Source organism: Lepisosteus platostomus, chromosome 2, assembly GCF_059453375.1.
Source record: "Lepisosteus platostomus isolate fLepPlt1 chromosome 2, fLepPlt1.hap1, whole genome shotgun sequence".
NCBI lineage: Eukaryota > Metazoa > Chordata > Actinopteri > Semionotiformes > Lepisosteidae > Lepisosteus > Lepisosteus platostomus.
In genome coordinates this window covers 64,464,113-64,487,996 of record NC_142612.1, presented here as the reverse complement: position 1 = coordinate 64,487,996, position 23,884 = coordinate 64,464,113, and the positions used below count along the sequence as shown (strand labels likewise).

Here is a 23,884-nt window from a genome sequence, read left to right as displayed (position 1 = left end):
CCTTGCAATCGGGGAACTGCAATCCAGTTAGCGTCATGAGTCACCTGCTTCTAGAGATCGGAAGAAGACCTGTGAGTTTTTGATCAATTAAGCAAGTAATGTATCCAAATCTAAATTATGTTTCAACAAATGGCCTGATTATTCCATGTCTTCTGAAATTAGAGATTTAATGATGACCTACAGTATATAAAACCTTCTCTCTTGAAGCGGCCTTGGACTAAGGTAGAGCAGTGTTGACCAATTCTGGTCCTGGAGTAATTGTGTACTTTCGGTTTTTCATTCAAATTTAGTTGCAGTTTTTCTGGGTCTCTTTATAGTGGCAGCACCTGAAAAGCTGGGACAAGCTGCTAGATTTGGTCAATTAGGCAATAATGAGCTGATTTAGTTAATTAAGTGCTGAGCGGGAATGAAACCCTGCAGACTTATTAACCCCTAAAACTAGGGTTAGGAAACATTCTCCTAGATCTTGTGTCAGTATAAACCGATTATACTGTAACATTATACTGTATTGTACTGTAACTATGATTGCGTTGTGTGTATTTGTTGTAATGAGTTATGCATGTGCAAGACATGTGATGTGTAATGTATTCTGATGTACAGAAATGCTGTGTGTCCTAAAGAAATCCCCTAGGGAGACAATAAAGTTTGTCTATTCTCATCATCTATTTAGTAACCTGTTTATGCAATACAGATGTGTGGGAGCCAGAGCGTATTCCAGCAAGAAATAGTTTCAAGGTGGGGTACACCCTGGACAAGACGCCAGCCCATCAGAGGGCACACTCAGACAGAGACATATACACACACACAGCAGGGCCAGTTTTCCCGGAAGACAATTAATCTACCAGTATGTTTTTGGACTGTGAGAGGAAACCGGAGCACCCAGAGCAAATCCACGCTAACACAAGGAGAACATGCAACACAGGACATGAGGAGAACACAGATGGGCCCCCAGGTCCAGACCTGACCCCTGGACCCCAGCAATGCTAACCACAGCATCTACTGTGCTGCCAGAGTTTTTAATATGGTGCCTTGTGCTCATAATAGCACGAAACAAAACCCAGGCATTAAGTCATTGTTGTGACCCGACTAGTCAATTAAACCATTAGCCCGATATACAGTTGATTACTCAATACATTCAATTCATTAAAAGTATTCATTCATTAGAACAATTACAGTTGTGCAGTTAATAGAATATCTAAGCCAGTCTGTGTACCCAAGAGGCCAGGTGTAACAAGAACCTCTTAATTCATAGGAAAACTTTATAATCCTTCAGGTGTTAAACACCTGCTAATCTCCAGTGCTCCTTGTAAATACCCTTTGGTACCCTAAATCACACAGATCCTCCCCATATAAAACAGCACAGACAAGGGGTGAATGCTCAAACTGGGGTGATGTAAGTAGAGGGGTAGTAATATCTGTATTAGGACCACTGTTCTTTTTACTTTAATCCAACCAACAATTTATAGATATTTCTATAGTTAGTAAATTAGTTTAGTTTGTACATGGTCCTCAAAGAGGGTTGGTAAAACAACATAGAAGCAGCAAAAGATATTCAGAGTAGAAATGTTATTAGTTTTCGATAAAGAAGTGTATGAGATGAAGTGATACACGTATTACAATCCCCAAAGTAACCGGGATAGCTTCAAGATCTGCAGTGAAGCCAGAGGCAGGTGTATTTAAGGCTAAAACCAAGGCAGTTTTAAACAAAGGGTTGTACAACTCTTAAAAGAATACGCAGCCACATAATTGAAGCAGATACATCTACCTCCTTTAAAGATCCAAACCAGTCCTACAGTTTGGAAAGTTTGTTTTACAAGATGCTTTAAATTTCCTGCGTTGGGCTTCGGTTCGCTGTTTGTATGCAAGAGGCTTCCGTAGGTCGAACTCTATTTCAAGTACAATAATAATCTTTGCTTGGGTTTGTTGGCAGGTCACCTTGTGTTTAATGCATGTTAAAGTGCTGGCTTTCGCATAGTCGATGTTAATCTAGTCGCATTTCGCAATGAGTTGATGACGTACGATTCTTACGGTTTCTTAAGGACAGATTTATTTTTCTCCGAAATTTGTGTTGTAGCGTTATATAGGACTGTACATATTGTTAAAGAAACTGTTATTTCTTTCTGTATCACAACTATATATATATATTAGGCTATTTACTCATTTTGTACTTCTGTCTTTGTGCTTGAAGATGCCATAGACGCACTATGAAATACTGTGTAGCCTAATCTGCCGGTATCACCAGTCTTTGATTCTGTTGTTCTTTCGCAATTACGGTGGAAAGGGGCTGGAATTTCTAAATACATTAGGACCCGACTTCAGTAAACTCGTTGAGACAAAGGTAATTATTCTCATCTCTGTGAAATTAAAAAAAAAATACGAAACACTAATTTGCTATAACGATTTTTTTGTCGGGTCACTGTGAACGGACATGTAATTTCATATTTTTTCAGGACCTAGGTTAGCCATTGTGTTGAGGCTCTCGACATAAGCACAGCAGAGCTGTGGTGTTTCTGACAGGTCTCCATTCACAGTCGGCATATCCCTGGAGAGGAAGACAGTCACTCTTTGCCTGTGCTTCAAGTGACCGGGCTGTCTCTTTGGAGCAGGTTAAGAGGCTGTGTCGGTCCCAGACGGCGCAATGGCGGACTCCGTAACAGCTTTCCAAACCCGGCTCGCCTCTGTTATGGAGGTTTTACTTAATGCAGCTGTGAGTGAAATAACGGACCTTGTCGAGGGCAGTTTTTCTGCTTTCCGGGTTGAAATAGCCCACTACAAGAAAGAAAACCAAGCTCTGAAGCTGAGGCTGCTTTTCTCGGGATGCGAGTCCGGAGCGGACCGAGGGGACCGGGTGAGCCCTGCCGGACATGCAGCGCGATCTGCGAGCCGGGGTCGTGTCGGAGTCCGGGTGTGCGAAGACAGCGCACTGGGAGAGACAGGTGCCGGTCAGTTAACCGTTTACATCTTACGGCTACAGCTCTCCCCATCCATTAATTAACTGAATAAAAATCATAAGGGTTATATTAATTTATGTTTGCCATTCATGTAGTTTAATAGGTAGCTGCGTCAGCATGCGTAGGCTGCAAAGGAACAAGTAAAAGTTTATCCCATGCTGAAAAGAGAAGAAACAACGTTTCAGCTGTGTAGCCACTCACACCTGAAGAAGGCTCCACAGACGAAACGTTTTACTTGTTCCCTTGCCATTTATGTAGTCATCCGTACTAATAAAAGGTGGTAATGTCATTACGCGATATACTCAAATAAACGTTTCCCTCCCCTAACTCTCACAGAAAAAAATACATACGGAGCATTGCTCGACCTGTTAATATGCATGAATTGACATTAATAACCCGAGAACGTGTAAAAAAAGATTGCCTATTTTTCACTAATAGCAGACTTATTTAAGGGAAAAGGTTGCTATACAAAATATTCATCAAGGAAGAAATTGAAACATGCCTCAGGCTGAAGGAAACAAAGCTCTTCATGAAATGTTATTGGCACAGAATTGTCAACAGCATTACAGGTATTAAGACAAACCTTCAGTGCCAGATGGTGGCCTACCAATTGTAGGTAAAGAAACAAGATTTTATTTTCTGTCCTGGGGCATACCCACATACTGTAGGTAACATCTAAAAACAGACACCACACAGCCATCAGGAAAAAATAATTGCTCCTACATATAGTATGAGAGGGAAATAAAGCAGAACCTAACAAATACCTAGCTAAATCCTTCCCAGTTCCCCTAAACCCTTCTCTATAAAATCTGGGCAGCTAAGCTAAAAACAGTTAATTTTAAAAATCTGACTCCAAAACTCAGAACCCCCTGCCCCCTCCAAATAAACATCACAACAAACTGTCCAGGAAGCCATCTGTTGGTCACTTTCTCATTGCTCCCACACCCAATAGTGGGTTTGTGTAGAACAACCCTGGAAGATTTCAATTCCTGGTTTTAAATGTCAGCTGACCAGTGGGGCAGGGGATGGAGGATGGATGGTCATAGCTTTCTGAAATGTAGTTCAGATTAGAACAGCCATCTTGACTGAACCTACTGTACTTCCCTCTAACAAGGCCATTAATGAAACTCTCGCAACAGTCGCTCAAGACAGGGTTAATACCCACTGAATGGAAAATTGCTAATGTAGCTCCTGTCTGTAAAATAGTATGACAAAACAAATCCAAGACTTTTTAGGCCAAAAAGTATTTTTCTTTCTTTCTCAACGTCTTTTACTGTTGAAAAAATAAATTAAAGGATCATTTATATGGAAACTGGATTTTAGGGGATAGTCATTGGTTTAGAAAACATAGGCCTTGTCTGACTAACATGTTAGTTCTTTAAATAAGTGGCAGCAGTTATGAAAAAAGTTATGCAAACAGAGCATATGATGTCATATTTAGACTTTTATATGTTCTCATCTTTATCAAATATCTTTATCAAAGTTCGTCATTAAAAATAATTCTGACATTTCATGTCTTAGGCATTAAGGAACATGTATATATTTGGATTGAGAACTGCCTATTGGATAGATAACAGAGGGTGCATTTAACTGAATGCTCCAATTTGGGTGATATTAATAGAGGTGTACAACAGGGGCCTGTAGTAGGACCTCTGCTCTTTTTAATCTATTATAACGATGTACAGTAGATTCCAATGTAGTTGGTAAACCAGTTAAGTCCCCACAGTACTTGACTCTAACATAGTTCTTTTCTTTCCCTCCTGCAGGTCGGCAGGCACAGCACTGCAGACCAAGGGACGCTGAGGAGCAGGCACCCGAGGAGTCTGCAGACCTTACAGAACCGCCTCCTGACAGCGTTCCGGAGGAGATGCTTGACCTGGAAGCGGTGATCATTAAAGAGGAGGTTAGCCGCATCCTAGGATCCTGCCGAGACTCTATTCCCGATCCACCCGACCCGGCAGTGGGGTTTGTCCGTGACAGAGGAGACTGGACAGAGCTGCAGCCTGCTCACAGTCCTGGGTTTTAATTTGCAGTGCAGCGGGCAGTCAGAAAGGGAAACCGTCTGGAGGTAGAATCTGCAAAGGCCTCGAATAATTGTTTAGGGAAAGTCGTAGTCATACACGTGACAGTAAAAGATGTATGCAGTGATCCTGCCTGTGTCGTGGTGGTTTGGTAAATGTTAGGCCGTGATGCTCTGCTTCTTCATGGTAACTCCGCATTTCTGTTTGGGGTGATAGGCCCCCAACACATTAGGGAGGCTTTGGAATTTTGTGTTCATTGGAGATCCATTCCCACGTTTGGCCTTTTGACTAATTATTTTATGGCTTCTGTGCAGCAGTTGAATCGAATCTCTCATAATCTGTCATGAGCTGTGTTCTATAGCCCTCAAACACTGCAGGCTGAGGCTTACACTGCCACTGTGCCAGCTGTAGGGCACAGGGCATTACAAAGTCAGGCTGTCAGAAGGTAATAAAGTAATATGCACTTCTTGTTCCATGTCTGTCTTCCTTGTACCTCAGCATTTTAATATCTTATCTCAGTGTTAAAATCAGAAACAAATGCAAAGACTGAAATAATGTAGTGTAATTTCTACTCGGCTCTCTGCCCTGGTCAGGACCTTTCCCTACTAAACACCACTGTATCAATAAATCTTCTGTTTTATTGTTTTGTTGTACCAGCAGGTATAAAAAAGGCAACCAGAACTACTGGTTCCAATACTTGTTTGCTGCTTTTTTTAGTGCCTCTGAGTATATATTGTATCTATTTAAATATGTTTTCTGCTACTGAATTTTTTTTTTACTTGTAACTTGCACTTTACTTTTGCTTGTAAATATCATTTCAGAATTGCTCATCCTTCACCTGAAACTTTCAGAGGTGGATCATTTTTGAGGGGGATGTATGTCAGCATGCATGTTTGTCCATGCAAATTCTACAAGCATGTTCTGAAAGGAGGGTAGAGAAATTCTGCTGTAGATAAGTGATAAGTGATCTAGACACTAGCCAGAAACCTAAGCTGTAATGGGATTGGTATCAGCTCTCCATCAGCAATGTCAAAACAGCTGGTGTGTCTACCGATGACTGAACTAATGGTGACTAGACAGAAGGGATATCCTTTCAGAGTAAACCCTTACTCCTCTCTTACAGTCTACAGCCACGGAGGAGCCCAGGCCTGTTTCACTGCTCGTCAAAGAGGAGAGACCGGAGGAGGACTCAGCCCACAGTGACCTGTGGGCAGCACCGGGGAGGAGTAAGTGTAGGGAACACAACCCTTTCCAGAATCTGCTTGAAAAGTGACATAAAGATGCACAGCAGTGCATCAAGCTGCAGATGTCCACATGCACAGCTGGTAGTATCTTCATAAAGAAGCAGTTTGGCTTAACTCACAGAGCAGTGATCAATCCGAACTGCTTTACCATCCTGTTTTGTGTAACTGGAGTAACTGTTACCATTGCTTTTGATATGTTTTGGGGGTATTACAAATTTTTATTATTTTGTTTTAGTAGTTGAAGCAGTAGAAAATTAAACGAAATGCATTTTAAAAACGGTCCTACTCCTATGTTCTTTGGGAGTTTTGATTTTATTCTGTTCAAGGTATTATTTCAGTTGATGTTTTTAAAGCATCACCTGAAATGAGGTGAAATCTTCTGAATAGAATTTGGATAAATAAAACATTTGTGTTTTTAAAAATAGAACACTAAAAGAAGGCATTTTCAGATGCTACCCAAATGTCCCATTGACACTTAGATTTTGGCACTGTGAAATTTTCTATTTGTATATGAAAAGCAATATATGTGTTGATACTATTTTAGACTGCTACAAGATACATTGGTCACACATTCTTTGTATGTTTTAAACTGTTACAAAGTTAAAGTAATTGTCTGCATCTTGTCTCTGAATGCTTCATGTATGAGTCATGGGCATATAGTGTTCAGAATTAGCCTGAATGAATACATACGGGGAAGACCACAGCACAGCTCATCAGCACAGCTAATTGAAACCATGTTTGATTATTAAAAGGTGACAAAAAGTGCTGTATATTGTAAGTTTATTGCCTCATTCTGAGTAGATTTGCACAGAAACATGTGGAGATTTGCAACAATATTAAATATCATTTGCCACCAGCCATATCACCCTGCAACTCACAACTGGCAACCCACTGAAGCTCAGCAGGTGTGAGCCTGGTCAGTACCTGGATGAGAGACCTCCTGGGAAAAACTAAGGTTGCTGCTAAAAGAGGTGTTAGTGGGGCCAGCAGGGGGTGCTCACCCTGCAGACCATGTGGGTCCTACTGCCCCAGTATAGTGATGGGGACACTATACTGTAAATAGGCGCCGTCCTTCGGATGAGACGTAAAACCGAGGTCCTGACTCTCTGTGGTCATTAAAAATCCCATGGCGTTTCTCGAAAAGAGTAGGGGTGTAACCCCGGCGTCATGGCCAAATTTCCCATTGGCCCTTACCAAGCATGGCCTCCTAATTAATCCTCATCTATGAATTGGCTACATTACTCTGCTCTCCTTCCCACTGATAGCTGGTGTGTGGTGAGCGTTCTGGCACACTATGGCTGCCGTCGCATCATCCAGGTGGATGCTGCACATTAGTGGTAGTGGAGGGGAGTCCCCATTACCTGTAAAGCGCTTTGAGTGGAGTGTCCAGAAAAGCGCTATATAAGTGTAAGCAATTATAATTAATTATTATAAATAATGCCCCAGTATAGTGACGGGGACACTATACTGTAAAAAGACACCTTCCTTCAAGATGTAAAACCAAAGTCCTGACTCTCCGTGGTCATTAAAAATCCCAGGGTGTTTCTTGAAAAGAGTAGGGGAGTTATCTTGGCCATTACCCATCATGGCCTCCTAATAATCCCCATCTATAAATTGGCTTCATCACTCTGTTCTCCTCCCCACTGAGAGTGAATGTGTGGCGAGCAAGGTGGAGCACTATTATTATTAATATGTTGTGTCTGTGCTTCGTCAGTAATATTTGTAACAAGACATCCTGGAGCCAAGCATTACCATTGAACTGCATATACACTCGACATGTCCCTGGTCCGAAAATGCTGTGAGGTTAAAACTAAGGAAAGCTAATATAAATATTATCTAATAAGCATTTAACATGTAAGTAAATGTAGAACACGGAATGGTTCCAAGTTATCTAAGGCCATACTGAACATGTCTTAGTCATGATAGTTTGGGGTTCATTTATTCCTGTTGTTGAATACAATTATGATAACCTCTGAATAAAATATATTAAAACATCCATTATCAAGGTTATTGTAATTGTATTGGGTACTGGGTTATTCATTATTTTTTTGTTGTAGTTTTATAATGGTCCCTATATTGTATACGGCACAATGACACTTCATTATTGTCTTCCTAACGGTCTGTTATTTCGCCCTCTCGTCTTTCTTTCCCCAGGAGCCGTCGAGGCCTGCACTCCCGTCGCCCCTGGGGAAAGGGCTCCCATCGCCCAGCCTCCCTGTGAGTGGGAGCGGGGCTCTCAGCCCACAGGGCCAGACAGGGAAGAGCAGCACCGGAGCAGGCGGTGTGCAGAAGGGCTCGGAGGAGCAGAGTCTGAATCTATGGCACAGGAGCTCAGGCCATTAGGGTCTAACCTCCGGCCAAATGGGCTTCATACTCACGAGGAGAGCATAGGACGCTCCAGTGAAATGGGGTTTGTCAGTACGCAGGGTCACGGTACAGAGGGGAGAAATGAACTGGATTCCTGTGACATCGTGGAACAGGACACTGATTTCCAGTCAGTGTACACCATAGAGAATGAAACCCAGACACAGTTTGTGCAGATTAAAGAGGAGAGCACCAATAGAAACCGGCCTGCATCCTGTCTATGCTCGGGCTACACTAATCCAGGGATTTGCATGTTGGATTCCATTCACATTAAAGACGAGACTGAGCCACACTCCGCGCACAGTGTAGCAGACAGATCTGAGCTGGATCACAATGAGTGGCAACGACAGAGAGGGGACTCGGAAAGCAGAGAGGAGCAGCCCATGTACATGAGCAAGAAGAAGCTGTCTCAGGACTTGGAAATGATTTTGAGGCCTCTCTCGGGCACAGTGGGGAGCCCATCATTACAGTGTGGGGGACCCTCCAGCGCACTGACACCAGTACCTGTGAGGGAGGACTCGGCAGAGTCCAGCGGCCACACTCGGGGACACAATCTCTGTGTGCTGTGCGGAAGGACATTCAGAACACCGCACTCTCTTAAAGGACACCAGCGGATTCACACGGGAGAGAGACCTTACCCCTGCACCATGTGCGGGAAGACGTTCAGTTATATACAAAATCTAAAAGTACATCAGAGAATTCACACTGGAGAGAGGCCTTACTGCTGCACCTATTGTGGGAAGACCTTCAGGCAGTTTGCAAACCATAAAAAACATGTGCACATTCACACGGGAGAGAGACCGTATCCCTGCGCCCAGTGTGCAAAGCGCTTTAAGCACTTGGCCGACCTTAAAGTTCACCAGCGGACCCACAGTGGAGAGAGACCTTACGGCTGCGCCCAGTGTGGGAAGACTTTTACTCATCCGCACAGCCTAAAACTTCACTGGGAAGTTCACAGTCGAGAGAGACAGTACAGCTGCACCTAGTGTGCCAGTGCTTTCAGAGTCCCGGCGCGGAGAAAGTGTTTAACTGCAAGTGTGTCTTCAGGACCAAAGCAGCCTAGATGATTGTACAGGTACAAAGAGAGGAAAGCCAGGTTGTTTACGCAGTTAACAGTCATGAAGAAATATTTTATAAAATAACTTTTCCTCAGTACTTGTGGAGACCTGGGTACCGCAAACCATTGATAGTGTGCGTTAAGACATGTAGAATTGAAAGCTAAACTTTTCATTCAGGTTGATACATTTGTTTTAGTGTTACACAAGGAGCACAAAGTATTAAAACACTAGGTGGAAATCTAAAGGGTTTGTGTCATTTGCAGTCCCTTTTTGAGTTTCCCATTGTATGATCTGGTTTTCACTTGGTAAAGGCTGCCAGGACAGGTTAAGTGAGACTGTAGGGGAAAGTGCTTGATAGCGCATGGAAAACAGGAAGTGTTGTGGGCTTTGACAGGAAGTCATCCATACCAGCTCAGAAAACCGTCAGGATCTCTTGACAGAGAAAAGCAGGAGGCCCCATGTTCTGTGAAGAGCTCCAAAGGTTAACATTGTCAGATGCCAAGGACATAGTCCCTCAAGACCACATATTGGCAGACCACTAGACTCTGTCACGGACGTGCAAATGGACTAACCGTGGGGAGCAGGAGAGCGGAAAAAGACCCATATGCGTAGCGGCGAGACGGGAAAAAGGCCCGGGCTCATTAGTGCAAAGAGTTCAGGAATACCATATAGAAACCTATGTCTTCAGGGAGCGGACGTGGGGCGCCCTGGTGCTAGGCAGGTCTCAGGACATCCGAACGTCAATGCTGAGCGAGGACAGAGTGCAAGCCCCAGAAATATATAGCCCAAGGGAAAGAGAGGGACAGGAAGGACAGCAGACTGGAAACTAGGGACAGGACAGAGAAGGAGCGCCCTCTGGCTGCAGAGGGCGTGACAGACTCAGGCAGAGCAGCTCCTATAAACTCTCTTGTGCAGCACGGACTCGGGTTGACCCTGGCAGCACACAAATTCAAGGAATAGGATTTCCCAGCTGCACTGATGGGGGAGTCAGGGTCTCTTTCCCTGGAATAGTATCAGCCCACCAGCCAGTGCAGTGCTGGAGTCCTGCTGCAAGTCTGAGGTGTTCCTCAAAGACCCAGAAGCCCAGGATGCTCAATAAGGGTATCCCAGACACCCCCAGCTTTGACGACGTGAGGACCAGGGGCAGGTGATTGTCCAGACACACACGGACACAATCACCAGAGCCCTCCTCAGTAAAAGTGACAATTTAATTACATATTGATCTAAAAGCAAGTGGGCTAAGATTTGTCTCTTTCTTGATTTGACTAAATAAGTGAAAGGTTGGCATAGGATGCAGGGTAAGTCTAGACCTGTGCCCTTAGCAAAAGGCTCTGTCGCCTTTTAGGGTAGAAAGTAGCTGGGCATGTTTTATGTATCTAGACATATATAATTATCTTTATCTGACTGTTTCGAGTTAAAATAGATAAATGCATTCCAAATTCCAATAGAAATACGATAATAAACATCAATTACTCAAATTGAGATGTCACACCCCTGAGCAATGTAATAAAGTCCTGTTCTTTGTGAAAAATCATACTTTTCAGTTTTGTTTGGTTTTTCTTTTGTACTACTTACTATATGCAACTATATGAAAAACACTAAAAGCACTACAAAAAGTCAGAAATAAACACAAAATAGTTGTATTTGCCGAAAAAGAGACTCAGAACTGGTGTCGGAATCTGTTTTCATCTGAACTATCTGGTTCATCTGAACAACAACCTTGGGGTACAGGTGTCTTAGTACTTGACCTGTACTTGTACCCCAGGGTTTGTTGTTTTGTAGTACTTGCCCTAAACAACAACCTTGGGCTATAAATGCTGGTCAAGTACTGCTATACAATAGCATTCAATCCCCAAAATATGCATTTCAGTTTCCCTATTCAAGGCCTGTGAGGACCAAGGTCTTCTAGATAACATCCCCTCATGTTTTTCTGAAACCCAGGATCCCACTGTGGCTATGTAGTCTGGCAGCTCATCACAGTCCAACACCCGAGAGCACGGCGTAAGAACATTATCGAGGTTGAAAACATGTACTGGCCATTCGTCCTCATCCAACCTGAACACTTACTGGGTCACACGATGCGGAGTCCTGGACTGGCCTTCCTTATGGAATCAGGATATTCCTTGCGATATGGTACTTTCCACAGAGCTCTCCACTTCTCCGAACTCAGCCAAAGCCGGCCTTCACGCGCAGTGTCCTCAGACATGCAGCAGTCCGTGCCCAGGTGCATGCCCACAAACACACGCCCAACATGAGCTCCAGAGCAGGGAGGAGAAGGGTGACATTCTGAACTGCTGTCCCATCCCCCATTTCACACCAGCAGACCGACCTGTGGCTGTGTCCTGAAAAACAGATCTTCCAGTCCTGTTCATGTTCATGTTACTATTTAACTTGACTTCTGTTTTCATAAAAAAAAACATTTGCATTATAAATCTCAAGTTTTTTAATAGATATTGACTTTATTATTTAAATGTATTTTAGTGTTTACATCCATCTTGCAATGTGACTGCCTGTTTGCTAACTCTTATTGATTGTTAATGTGCACAACTGATAATGAATCTCCTTTTTGTCTTGTCCACCATTACACCAGAGGCCGCACACTCATACCTGGGCTCTGGCGTAATGGTGGACGATACCTATATGAATTCCTGTATTAGCATGGATTTAAGCAAGGTAGAATTTAATTTAATTTCATATTGAAGTATTTGCACATCAAGAAGCAAAAAGTTCACTTTCACATTATTTGTGGTTTTTCTAATTGGAACCAACCAAATACTTGAATCTGCAACCTCAATTCTAGATACATTTTTCAAACAGTATGTAAAATATTTAATAATAGTTATACAGGAAACTTAAAACATCAAAAAAGGAATCAGCATAAGCAATATATAATAGTCTCTGTGGCATTATTTCACATATAGAGAATGTTGTAAGTACTTGTGAAATTTTGTTCACTAAAATCTCACTCTAAAATTATATATGATATTTTTAAATGTATAACATGAAGTATCCAAAATAACGTGCACATACTTTTTCTTCTCTGGTAAATACAGTATAGTAGCTTCAAAGTTATCTCAGAAATTCACACAGTACAGTACATTGACAATATCAGTATTAATAGCCACAGCAAACACCTCTCAAAAGTTTACAAGCTACAGACAGGCGGGCAAAACATCCCCAGGGTGCTGACGGGCTTCTGTACATCACCTGTATGCCTGCCTTAATTAATAGCATTTCCTGCAGTCTTATTCTAGCAGCTGCTGGGTTCTTCACAATATTCACAAAATGCCAGATAGGGTTTCCACCTGTCCAGTGTTTGGCTCAGATTGGCTGGGTTTTGATCCCATGTGTCCAGCCAAGATGTTCCAGGAATTGAGAATGGAGTACGGTTTCAAAGAAAGCAGACATGTAGCAGAAATACTGTGAGAAGAGAAATACAGTAACTGCAAATGGGAGCCCCTGCAGAGGATAACTAAAGACTGCCCCACAACCCCATGCACTACAACCAGCCCTACCCCCCCTCAAAACAAGTCCCACATTTTTTATTTTATTTTGTAAGGTGGCAAAAATACTTGCAGGACACAAGGATTCTGGAGACCATGGATCCCCACTGAGTCCCAAGCACCACAAGTGAACTTTACAGAAAAGCTCCCACCCATTTGCAACATATTGAGGGCTTAGTGCTACCTAGCTGCACCCTGTTCCTGTTAGCAACACTGTCACACACAGCACACACACGGGGGAGGTATGCGAGACAGCGGCTGATAACTATGAATCAAATCTGGGTCTGCTGCTCACCACTGCTCCTGACTCAGATACTAACGGACTTGGTTTGGGTACAACATCTTGTCTGCTAACATAAAAGAAAAGGAACAGGGACCAGGGGAAAAGGCTGGCCGCCCCTCGTCACACCTGCGGGAGGAACACCTTCAGCGGCTCGTTGGTGATGGCCTTGTCCAGGAAGCCCAGGTTGAAGTAGGGGAAGAGCTTCTCTGTGAAATTATCCTTGAAGGTGTAGACGTGGCTCATATCATCCGCATTGTAGAACGACACCAGCCCCCTCTTATAGTCCAAGAAGACTCCGATCTTGCTGGGCTTGACTTCCAGAGACAGTATGGTTGGTGGTGCTGTTCCTGCCATGTACTGAATCCCATATGACAATGAGAGAGTCCAGAAGCCATTTGCAGGCAAAGCTTTGATCACCCCCTTCCTGGCCACAGACTCGCAAGCCACACCTACTGTCCACACTGTGATGCTGTCCACCTCCACCTCCCAGTAATGCGTCCCATAGGTGAACCCCTGAGAACCGAGCAGGGACAAGGCAGGGTTGAACCTCTCTGGGTTGTCCGGCAATGAATTGTAATGGTTTTCATACTTGACACAGCTGCGAGAGGGAGACAGACTGAGCCAGGGGTTGGCGGTGTCTGGATCCAGAGTAATGGGAGCAGGAGCTTGAAGAGAGAAAAGCAAGTCAGTGTGGGATGCTGACCTTTGGACCATGTGTTTTAAAGGTCCACACCTGTCATGGAACCAGTGACCTTCTGTGACACTAAAACAAGTCCTAAAACAGGCTTGGTGGCATTCGAATTCTATTTATTGCTAATAGACTTTTAAGGCTTTTTGACGAATGACTGGCTAGAGTTACAGCTCAGTATTGTCTGCACATGTTTGTCTGGTTCTGGAGAGTCCTACATGTCAGAGCAGATGCCAGTGGGAGTTGTTCAATTCCACCCAGTCATTTTTGCATAAACTGCACCATGACAGGAGCTCTAACCCACACACAGCGGCACATCCATATTTTCCCAGAACGCCGCTGAGCAGCAGCAGAGAGCTGAGACATTGTCAAAGGAGCAGGCTGTTTGTCTGTGGTGCAAGAAAGAGGACTCGCATGGTGGTGTAGCACTGTCTACCATGCGTCAACACAAAAAAGTGAATGAATGCAACACAATGCGCATTTTAATCTAGCCTTAAAATGACATGGTCTGAACTAGCCTTCCATTTCTAGTAACCACTTGGTGCAACGCTGGGTCAAGATGGGCTGCATCACAACCTCGTAGACTACGGGCACTGGGCAGGGCATACCACAAAGGGGACAGCCCTCCAGCTCAGGGCACACAATCATGTGCCCTCACACAGACATATGGGGACAATTTAGGGATGCCAATTTACCCAGACAGTATAGTCTTAGGACCATGGGAGGAAACTGAAGTCTATGGAGAAAACCCACATGGCCATAGGGAAAACAAGCAAATCCCACACAGAATAGCAAGTCCAAACAGGAGACACCCCATAGTGCAATCGAACCCAGGACCTAAGACCAGTGGGGTCACTAGAAGCTTTACTAATAGATATCATTTGGAATAGTGTGGTCAATTTTTTCCACCAAACCTCAAAATGGATACAATTGCCACAGAAAGAGCTTAAAGAAGAGGAATATGAATGATCCCCAGTATTTGGGGATTATGATATTTATCACTATTTCTCACTTACATTTCAGCCTTCTTTATTTTCATACCTTCTGATCTGCCAGTTATTAACGTTGCATGATACAGGACAAGCCTGTGCTTTTTAATGTTGGCATGCTGCAGACAAGCTGTACCCTGAAAGGCAGCAAGTACTGAATAGTTTTCATACTCCCTGCTTACTGGATGACTACTTAATGACTGATTTTTTTTCTTCAGATCCCTTCCCGTAGGCTTGATTTACAATCTGAGATGTCGGCCTGGGTGATGTGAACGTATCCTGGTACACAGACACCATGCGCTGCCCCTGTCAGTGCTGTACCTGGGTGAATGACAGCTGTCATGCTCTTCCACACTCTGTACTGCAGAGGCCCTGCAAACCTCCCCTCGCTTACGCCAACACTGACCGGCTCCGGTTTCTCAAACTTCACCTGCGGCCTGCAAAACAAGACAGAACCCTTCAGCAGCAGCACAGAGACAGAGACAGAGACGCCAAGGAAACAAGGCTATTCTGCTTAAGAGACCTGGACATTAATACATTAATTCAGTAAACTATAAAGTGAAAAATATATTTTTTTTTACAAATGAACAGGATCCAGTAAATAAATGGACAACACGAAGTAGAGACGTATCTCTGGAGTGACACTACAGTCCAGCCAAGAGTTATCTAGATTCCTCGCACCTGGCAGATGTAAAACAAAACCTTAAAACCACAGATTTTAAGCTCAAGTCTTCAGTTTTTTGGATTTCAGATATTTTATTTTCTTTCATTGCTGTTATATTATTCATTGCACATATATAATAAAGGATATACGATATGAGTGGTGAATAATTGTTCCTAGAGTTCTCATAAACTCCACTAAGATATTAAGAGATATTAAAATATTCAACAGATTCTTGTTCCCATGGGCAGTACAGGGCTCTCAACACTGAGCCGAGTTCATGAAAAATTTAACAATTTAAAACAGATTTTATCACAGGAAATTACTGCAGATTCCAAAAAAAGGAAAGAGCCACTCTGTTAACCAACACACAGCACAGTTCCCTGTCACTGACGCTGCCAGCTCTCAGTAGGAATGGCAATGGCAAGAAACACTCACCTGTTGAGAAGGTGCTTTACATTCTGCAAGAGAACACAGGAGAACTTAGAACTGAACAGAGTATAACACTTTTAAAAATTAAATCTTAGCAAGTTTATCCCCATTTTACTTAGAACAAATACAATTTTTATAATCCAACAATAACAAAAGTTTTGCATTACAGTTCAATGACATCTTGACTTCTTGAAGTCCAGTTTTTGACTTACACTTTTTTGAAAAATAAACAAGCTATGACCTGTTTTTGGTCTGAGAAATTTAAAACCTCTGACTTCAGACATTCGCTGGATGAAATTCATAGTAAAGTGAAACTACTACTTTTCACTCTCATTTTAAAATGCCTTTTTTTGTGTATAAAAAGTGTATGTTTTTTTTTAAATGAGCACACATTTTCATATTTCCAGAAAAAGGAAAGAATGATCTAATCCCCTTCATTGACAGTTTTTGTCTACACGGCTGCGAAGCCGGTCCAGGGCCGTTACTGCGGTTACCGTGAGCAGCACATGCGCGTCCTGCTGCCGGAGCCTCTCCTCGACCTCCCCCAGGGCCCTCTGCAGCCGGGAGACCTCCAGGCTCAGCACGGCCTTCCTCTCGTCCAGCTGAATGAGAGCCCTTCTCTCCTCCGTCTTCAGCTGCACCTGCAGCATCCTCTCCTCCTGGTCGAGGAACTGGTGCAGCTCGCCGAACTGCGCCTCAATGCGACCCTTCATGTCCGTCGTTTGCTCCTGTTCCCCACCCCCCCAACAGGGGGAAGAAAATGGCTTTTATCACTGGCTAGCAGCCATATCACTCTGCAACTCACAACTGGCAACCCACTGAAGCTAAGCAGGTGTGAGCCTGGTCAGTACCTGGATGAAAAACTCCTGGGAAAAACTAAGGTTACTGCTGGAAGGGGTGTTAGTGGGGCCAGCAGGGGTCCATGTGGGTCCGAATGCCCCAGTATAGTGACGGGGACATTATGTAACCCCGGCGTCCTGACCAAATTTCCCATGGCCTCCTAATAATCCCCCTCTCTGAATTGGCTTCATCACTCTGCTCTCCTCCCCACTGATAGCTGATGTGTGGTGAGCGTACTGGCGCACTATGGCTGCCGTTTATCATCCAGCTGGATGCTGCACATTGGTGGTGGTGGAGGGGATCCCCATTACCTGTAAAGCACTTTGAGTGGAGTGTCCAGAAAAGCGCTATATAAGTGTAAGCAATTTTTTTTATTATTATTATTATTATTATTATTATTATTATTATTATTATTATAAAACACACACACACGCTGGGTGCTAGCAACTTGCAGCTGCTTTCCCTCCCTGAATCCCCCTCGCTTCTGCAGTCAGCAGAACAGTCCCATTCTATTTGGTTTGGGGGGGCTCTTTGTTGTTGACGTAATAACAAAATGTGCCTTTTTAAAGCTGTGGCCTGCACATCCCCCTGTGTAAACATTTAACCCGATGCACCAGAGAGACGTGGCAGCTGCATCTCTTAAATCTGACTCTTGGTGTCACTGTTGGGTTTGCTGGGTGCTTGTGTCCTGCCCAAGGACTGCAGATGTAAATTAGTTTGTTAGCTAACACTGATGGAGCTTAATGGCTGTGCGCTGTCCCTGTCCAATAAAATAATGTAAAACAAAATGCTGAGACTGGCACGCCTAGCCGTTTTCAAAGTCTTTGTCTCTGTTGCCCGTTCTCCAATACTTTCCCCAGCTATTAATACAGGTCATACATTGGGCATGGAGACTGCACAATTCCCACAAGCAAATTACCAGGTGCACACAATGCAGAGACTTTTCCCCCTTCACTTCAGTAACTTGTGACATGCAGAGATTTAGTAAGTGTTCAAACCCGCACACTTATCTCCGCCCTTGTTCTGGTGTAGGAAAGACCTGCGCTATTTGGTGAACATCCTATAACACTTGCACGGCCCTTGTCCACATCTGTATGTACTACTAGCCCCCTGTGGCAGCAGTAGAGTGAAGTGTTCAGCAGCAGCCTGCTGCAGATCTCACTGACCACGTGCACCCAAGCAGTCCAGGCCAACTTCACAGCCACTGACCACTGCGAGTGTGAGGAAGGTTGGAGCTTACTTTGGACATGCCTTAGCATGCAAACCAAGCCTAAAGCACACATGTAGCAATGAGTAAAAGAGCTCATCTGCCTGGGCAAAACTGAATCTAGCATGGAATAACATCCGTGAAAGACTTCCAAAAAGCTGAACTGGTCACAAGCCGTGTGACAGGGAAACCCCTTATGTCACAGGAAGATGACAGAAAGAGCTTAAAAAAGAGAAATGGAGATTTCTAGCACCTTAGCATGAGTGAAGGAGGAAGTTAAATAATACACATGAAGAGAGATAGTAAACTATACAGAGGGAGAAATGGATCCTTGCGTCCGAGGGTCTCGGTTCAAGATGGGTCACTTTAGTCATATGCAACTTAAGACCAGACAAAAAGGGACAGACAATACAGTCCAGTTACACCTCCAAACCAGACTCATGCTTTTCCTGTAAGTGACTTACAAAGACAAAGAAAGCATGCTTGACCGTTGTCAGATGTGTTGCTACACATTCTCCAGTGTGGACAAAGTGCCAGCTGGCACACTGATGGGACAAGTGAAAGAAAACCTGCCTCTCACCTTCAGCTTCTTCACCTCTGCCTCTGTCTCCTGCTCACACTGAAGAGCTGCCTGCACCTCCTGCCGCAGGGCAGCCAGACAGCCCTCCAGCACTGCCTAGTGGGAGAGCAGATAGTAGCGCTCAGTTCAGCAGCCATATTACACCGGGGGTTACCGAGCCCCTCAGCTCGGCAGCCATATTACACCAGGGGTCACCGAGCCCCTCAGCTCGGCAGCCAGGTTACACCGGGGGTCACCGAGCCCCTCAGCTCGGCGGCTGGGTTACACCGGGGGTCACCGAGCCCCTCAGCTCAGTGGCGGGGTTACACCAGGGGTCACCGAGCCCCTCAGCTCGACGGCCGGGTTACACCAGGGGTCACCGAGCCCCTCAGCTCGGCGGCCGGGTTACACCGGGGGTCACCGAGCCCCTCAACTCGGCGGCCATGTTACACTGGGGGTCACTGAGCCCCTCAGCTCAGCAGTCAGATTACACTGGGGGTCACTGAGCCCCTCAGCTCGGCGGCCATGTTACACTGGGGGTCACTGAGCCCCTCAGCTCAGCAGTCAGGTTACACTGGGGGTCACTGAGCCCCTCGGCTCAGCGGCCGGGTTACAAAAATAGAAATAGAACCCAATAAAACAAATAACACACAAAAGGATATACTTTTTCATTCATTCATTGATCAAAATGTCGGAAAAAGTATGTGAACCTCTAGAATTATCAGTTCAGTTAAGGGGATAATTAGAGTCAGGAGTGTCAATCAATGTGACGACAATCAGGTGTGAGTTTGGGTGGCTCTGCCCTATTTAAAAAACATAAACCTGAGTCTTCACTACCAAAGTCTGGTCTTCACCCCACAGGCTTGTTAACGCAATGCCTGCCATGCCTCGATCAAAGGAGACTTATGGCTTCACCAATCCACTGTCGGGCAAATAGCGTACAAACGGGGAAAATTCAACACCATTGTTACTCTCCCCAGGAGTGGTAGTCTAACAAAAATCACTCCAAGAGCAAAGCGTATAATATTCCAGGAGATCACAAAGAACCCCAAGGTAATGTCTAAGGATCTGTAGGTCTCTCTTACACTGGCTAACAAGTCCACCGTCAGGCAAACACTGAACAAGAATAGTGTGCATGGGAGGATAGCAAGGAGGAAGCCACTACTCTCCAAGAAGAACATTGCTGCCCGTTTAAAGTTTGCTAAAGATCACCTGGATAAGCCAGAAGACTACTGGAAGAATGTTCTGTGGACAGATGAGTTGAAAATATAACTTTTTGGCCAAAAAAAAAGAAACGTTATGTTTGGCAAAAAACCAAACACTGCATTCCAACATAAGAACCTCACCCCAGCTGTGAAACACGGTGGTGGCAGTATCATGGTTTGGGGCTGTTTCGCAGCCACGGGACCAGGACGGCTTGCCATCATCGACGGAACTATGAATTCTGGATTGTACCAGCAAATTCTAGAGGAGAATGTCAGAGCATCCATCCGTGAACTGAAATTCAACAGAAGGTGGGTCTTGCAGCAAGACAACGACCCTAAACACACAAGTCAGGCTACCAAAGAATGGTTGAAGCAGAAGACATTTTGTGTTTTGGAATGGCAGAGTCAAAGTCCAGACCTTAATCCAATAGAAATATTGTGGAAGGATCTGAAGCAGGGAGTTCATGCAAGACAGCCCATCAACATCACCAAGTCGAAGCAGCTCTGTAAAGAGGAATGAGCCAAAATTCCTCCAAGCCGATGTGCAGGACTGATCAACAGTTACCGGAAACGTTTGGTTGAAGTCATTGCTGCTCAAGGGGGTCACACCAGTTACTGAAAGCATAGGCTTTTTCCGACAAAGACATTTAATGTTGGATCATTTTGATCAATCAATCAATGAAAAAGTACATCCTTTTGTGTGTTATTTGTTTTATTGGGATCTATTTTATGACTAAGATGAAGATCTGATCACATTTTAGGTTAAATGTATGCAGAAATTCAGAAAATTCTACAGGGTTCACAAACTTTTGTATCACCTCTGTAAACAATGCCATACTCTGACATTTCCTTTTCATTTGATTTGGAGAGTTATGTTAACATAATCCAAGTTCACGAAGCATGCTTGGAGCACTTCAGGGTTCAAACACAAGTGTCTTGGTACATTGATGTTATGTTTAAAAAGCACAGCAAATTTATGGAAATGCAGTGTACATGATATAGAAGGTTGGTGCCAATCTTGTTTTTAATGAGGGCCAATCTCACCCTCTTGTCTTTCCAGATCATGCCTTAAACTTGGCAAACATTCGTCGGGGAGGTGCCTGCAATCAGATTACTGCTGATCCTCAAAAGCACTGCAAAGCACTCAGCACTCGCACCTGATCCAGCCTGTTCATCACCACGTGTCTCTGATGTCCTTTACATGTTATTATTATTATTGAGCACATTCTCCACAGCAAGAGGGGTTCAGAAGCAGAAAAAACAGAGTTGCTCTGTGGTGAGATGTTTCTGAAAGATGTGAAATCTGTGAACGTGAATCGGGCTATTAAAGAAAATGGTATGTAATTTGCGGCAACATAGTGACACAGTGGTTAACATTGCTGCCTCGCAGCTCTGAGGCCTTGGGTTCCTCTAGGTTTTCTCCTATACAATAGGTTTAATTGGTCTCTGAGAAAACTGGCCCTGGTGTGAGTGTTTGTTCTGCCCTGCAATGGACTGGCATCCTGTCCAGGGCGTACCCTGCCTTGCGCTCAGAGCTCGCCAGGATGCTCCCTGACCCAACCCTGAATTGGATGAAGCTGTCAGAAAATGGACGCATGGTATACAATTTGAATTATGGCATCTGATTTTTTTTTCAGAGTGATCACAGAACCTATAAGGACCAAGTGTCTGTATTTGCCTGTATTCATTGGAAACCCAAGCAAACTGAACCCAGGACCCAAGTGCTGTGAGGCAGCAATGCTAATCGCTGCATCACTAGCCACCTTAAACTAGAGTACATGCCATTTTCTTTAAAAGAAAATTATCTTCAAATTCTGCCCTCCTTACTGTCCCCCAAGCCTGTCTACATTGTATGGGCGACAGGGCCTTCTCCTGCTATGCCCCCAAGCTCTGGAACTCTTTGCCCAAGGATATTAGAGAGTCACCTTCTCTAAACTCCTTCAAATCCAGACTCAAAACCTTCAGAAATGCCTTTACTTAACTGGTTCCACTCTTCACCCCTCTGCTCTTCTTAATACCATCTTCCACGGTCTCCTCTATTGTTATTGTTGTAATTATAATTGTGTCCTATCTTGTGAAATCTTCTTATTTATTGTTGTAGTCTTCTTATTTATTGTTATTGTCATCCTGTTAAGCGCTTTGAGAAGCGCTATATAAAATAAAGTTAATTATTATTATTATTATTAAAAGCCCTGTTAAAGAAATGAATAAAAATCCTGACTAACAGGGCACTTTCTAGTTTTCATCATCCGTCATCAGGGTAGTTGTACAAGCGAGACCTGACCCCTCTCCTGCAAGTAGCTCGACTGTGGAAATAGAAATAAACAACTAAAGGCCACCCTTCTCAATCCCCCCGGCCTGCAAGGCTGGACATTTCCAATCATGAAAGTCAGATCTTTAGTGATTTTCGGAAACCCGGCAGATGTAAGCTAGACCAGAGGCGCACTCACCCGCTGTCTCCGGACGGCCTCGCCGATGCACACCAGCGTGTGGCTCCTGTGCTCCTGGGACAGCCCACACACCAGGCACACCAGCTCCTGGTCCTCCTCGCAGAACATCTTGAGCTCCTCCTGGTGTCGCCTGCACAGCGGCTGCGGCCCAGCCGGAGAGGGGGGGGCACCGCCCGCCTGCCCCGTCTCCTGGCTGTAGGCCTCCACGATGTTGGCTGCCAGCCGGTTGGGCCGGTAGCTGCGCTCCGGGAACACTGCCCTGCACTGGGGACAGGAGGCGCGTGCGGGGGAATCCTCCCAGTACGCCGAGATGCAGGCCTGGCAGAAAGTGTGGTCACAGGGCAGAGAGACGGGCTGCTTGAACAGATCCAGGCAGATGGTGCAGCTCAGGTCTCGACTCAGCCTGGAAGAGGGGCTCTGTGGGGGACCGGCCATCACACCGCTCTTTTCTTTCCCTGCGCTTCCTCTTTTCCTCGCTGGATCGCTCTCTTTCCTCCCTCCGGTCGCTCTCTGGCCGACTGGGCAGACCACTCCCTCCGCTGGAGCCCTTCCTGTTTACTGGGAGACGGGAAGGGGTGGGCCCCGGGGGTCCTCCGAGCCCGCAGTCAGATCCTGTTCCCACACGGCAGCAGGCAGGCTTCCCTGATCATGTGCCAACACCTGTTGCCTGACTGGACGCACACGTCACCTGCTGCGCCTGCAGCTGGGTCTCTGCCCGAAGAGCCGAGCTCCTTATCCACTCGCAGATACCTCCCCCCCTCCCTGGCAACGGCTCTTCCTGTGGTAAACTGCAGCACAGATATCCAAATACTACAGTATGAAATCATGCAGTACAGTATAGCACACTGCAGTAAAGTACAGTACATTTCAGCACAGCACGTCCAGTGGTGAACACAGAGCAACACAAACAGAGTACAGAATGACACACTGCAATACAGTTTCTGTGCTGTGCTGCATAATAAAGCAAGATTTGAGATCACCGTTTTTTATTTTAGAACATTCTACCCCCCCCCATTAAAATCACTACCGTCTACTCCAAACAACACTTAGGATTGTGGCACTTTGTGGTACTGCTGGAATTTTAAATACATCAATTTTAGTTTTTAAATCAAATAGGCCAACTGTTAAAATAAAAAAGCTGGATCATAAGCAGAGATGCAGAGTATACTGTAGCAGGCTTTTTATACAGGACTGTTATTGGGAGAATACAGAGTTTGTCCTTTTTTATGGTGAATAAAAGTGCAGAATTCAGCTCTGCACTTTCCCAGCCATTCCTGGCATTCTGTTCCAGAAAATACCCCAAATGCGAGTGAAAGAAGCTCTCTCTCCCTGCCTGGAGTCAAGCAACGGCCCAGATTCCCACTGCAATCTGTCACAGGCCTCTGCAGTTCCCAGGAACAGATCAGACAGTGCAATTCTGATCTGCAGT

At 44.7% G+C, this 23,884-nt stretch overlaps 2 protein-coding genes across 3 annotated transcripts; one reads left to right on the top strand and one right to left on the bottom strand.

The window, feature by feature from the left end:
- The first annotated feature begins 115 nt into the window (after window positions 1–115).
- LOC148676780 (uncharacterized) lies at window positions 116–11,172 on the top strand. 2 transcript variants are annotated; one of them, XM_088612901.1, is made up of 4 exons: window positions 116–2,942; window positions 4,718–4,854; window positions 6,096–6,198; window positions 8,371–11,172. In XM_088612901.1, the coding sequence occupies exons 1-4, from the start codon at window positions 2,639–2,641 to the stop codon at window positions 9,564–9,566; spliced, it is 1,740 nt and encodes a 579-aa protein (XP_088469027.1). In that variant the 5' UTR covers window positions 116–2,638; the 3' UTR covers window positions 9,567–11,172. The 2 variants fall into 2 exon arrangements, with proteins under 2 accessions (XP_088469027.1, XP_088469034.1); XM_088612908.1 differs by having other exon boundaries at window positions 2,729–2,848.
- Window positions 11,173–12,077: 905 nt separating this feature from the next.
- trim69 (tripartite motif containing 69) lies at window positions 12,078–23,840 on the bottom strand. Its single transcript, XM_088612940.1, has 6 exons — window positions 22,456–23,840; window positions 18,822–18,917; window positions 16,689–16,922; window positions 16,201–16,223; window positions 15,423–15,538; window positions 12,078–14,089 (listed from the first exon to the last, which is right to left on the bottom strand). The coding sequence occupies exons 1-6, from the start codon at window positions 22,888–22,890 to the stop codon at window positions 13,545–13,547; spliced, it is 1,449 nt and encodes a 482-aa protein (XP_088469066.1). The 5' UTR covers window positions 22,891–23,840; the 3' UTR covers window positions 12,078–13,544.
- Window positions 23,841–23,884: the final 44 nt, after the last annotated feature.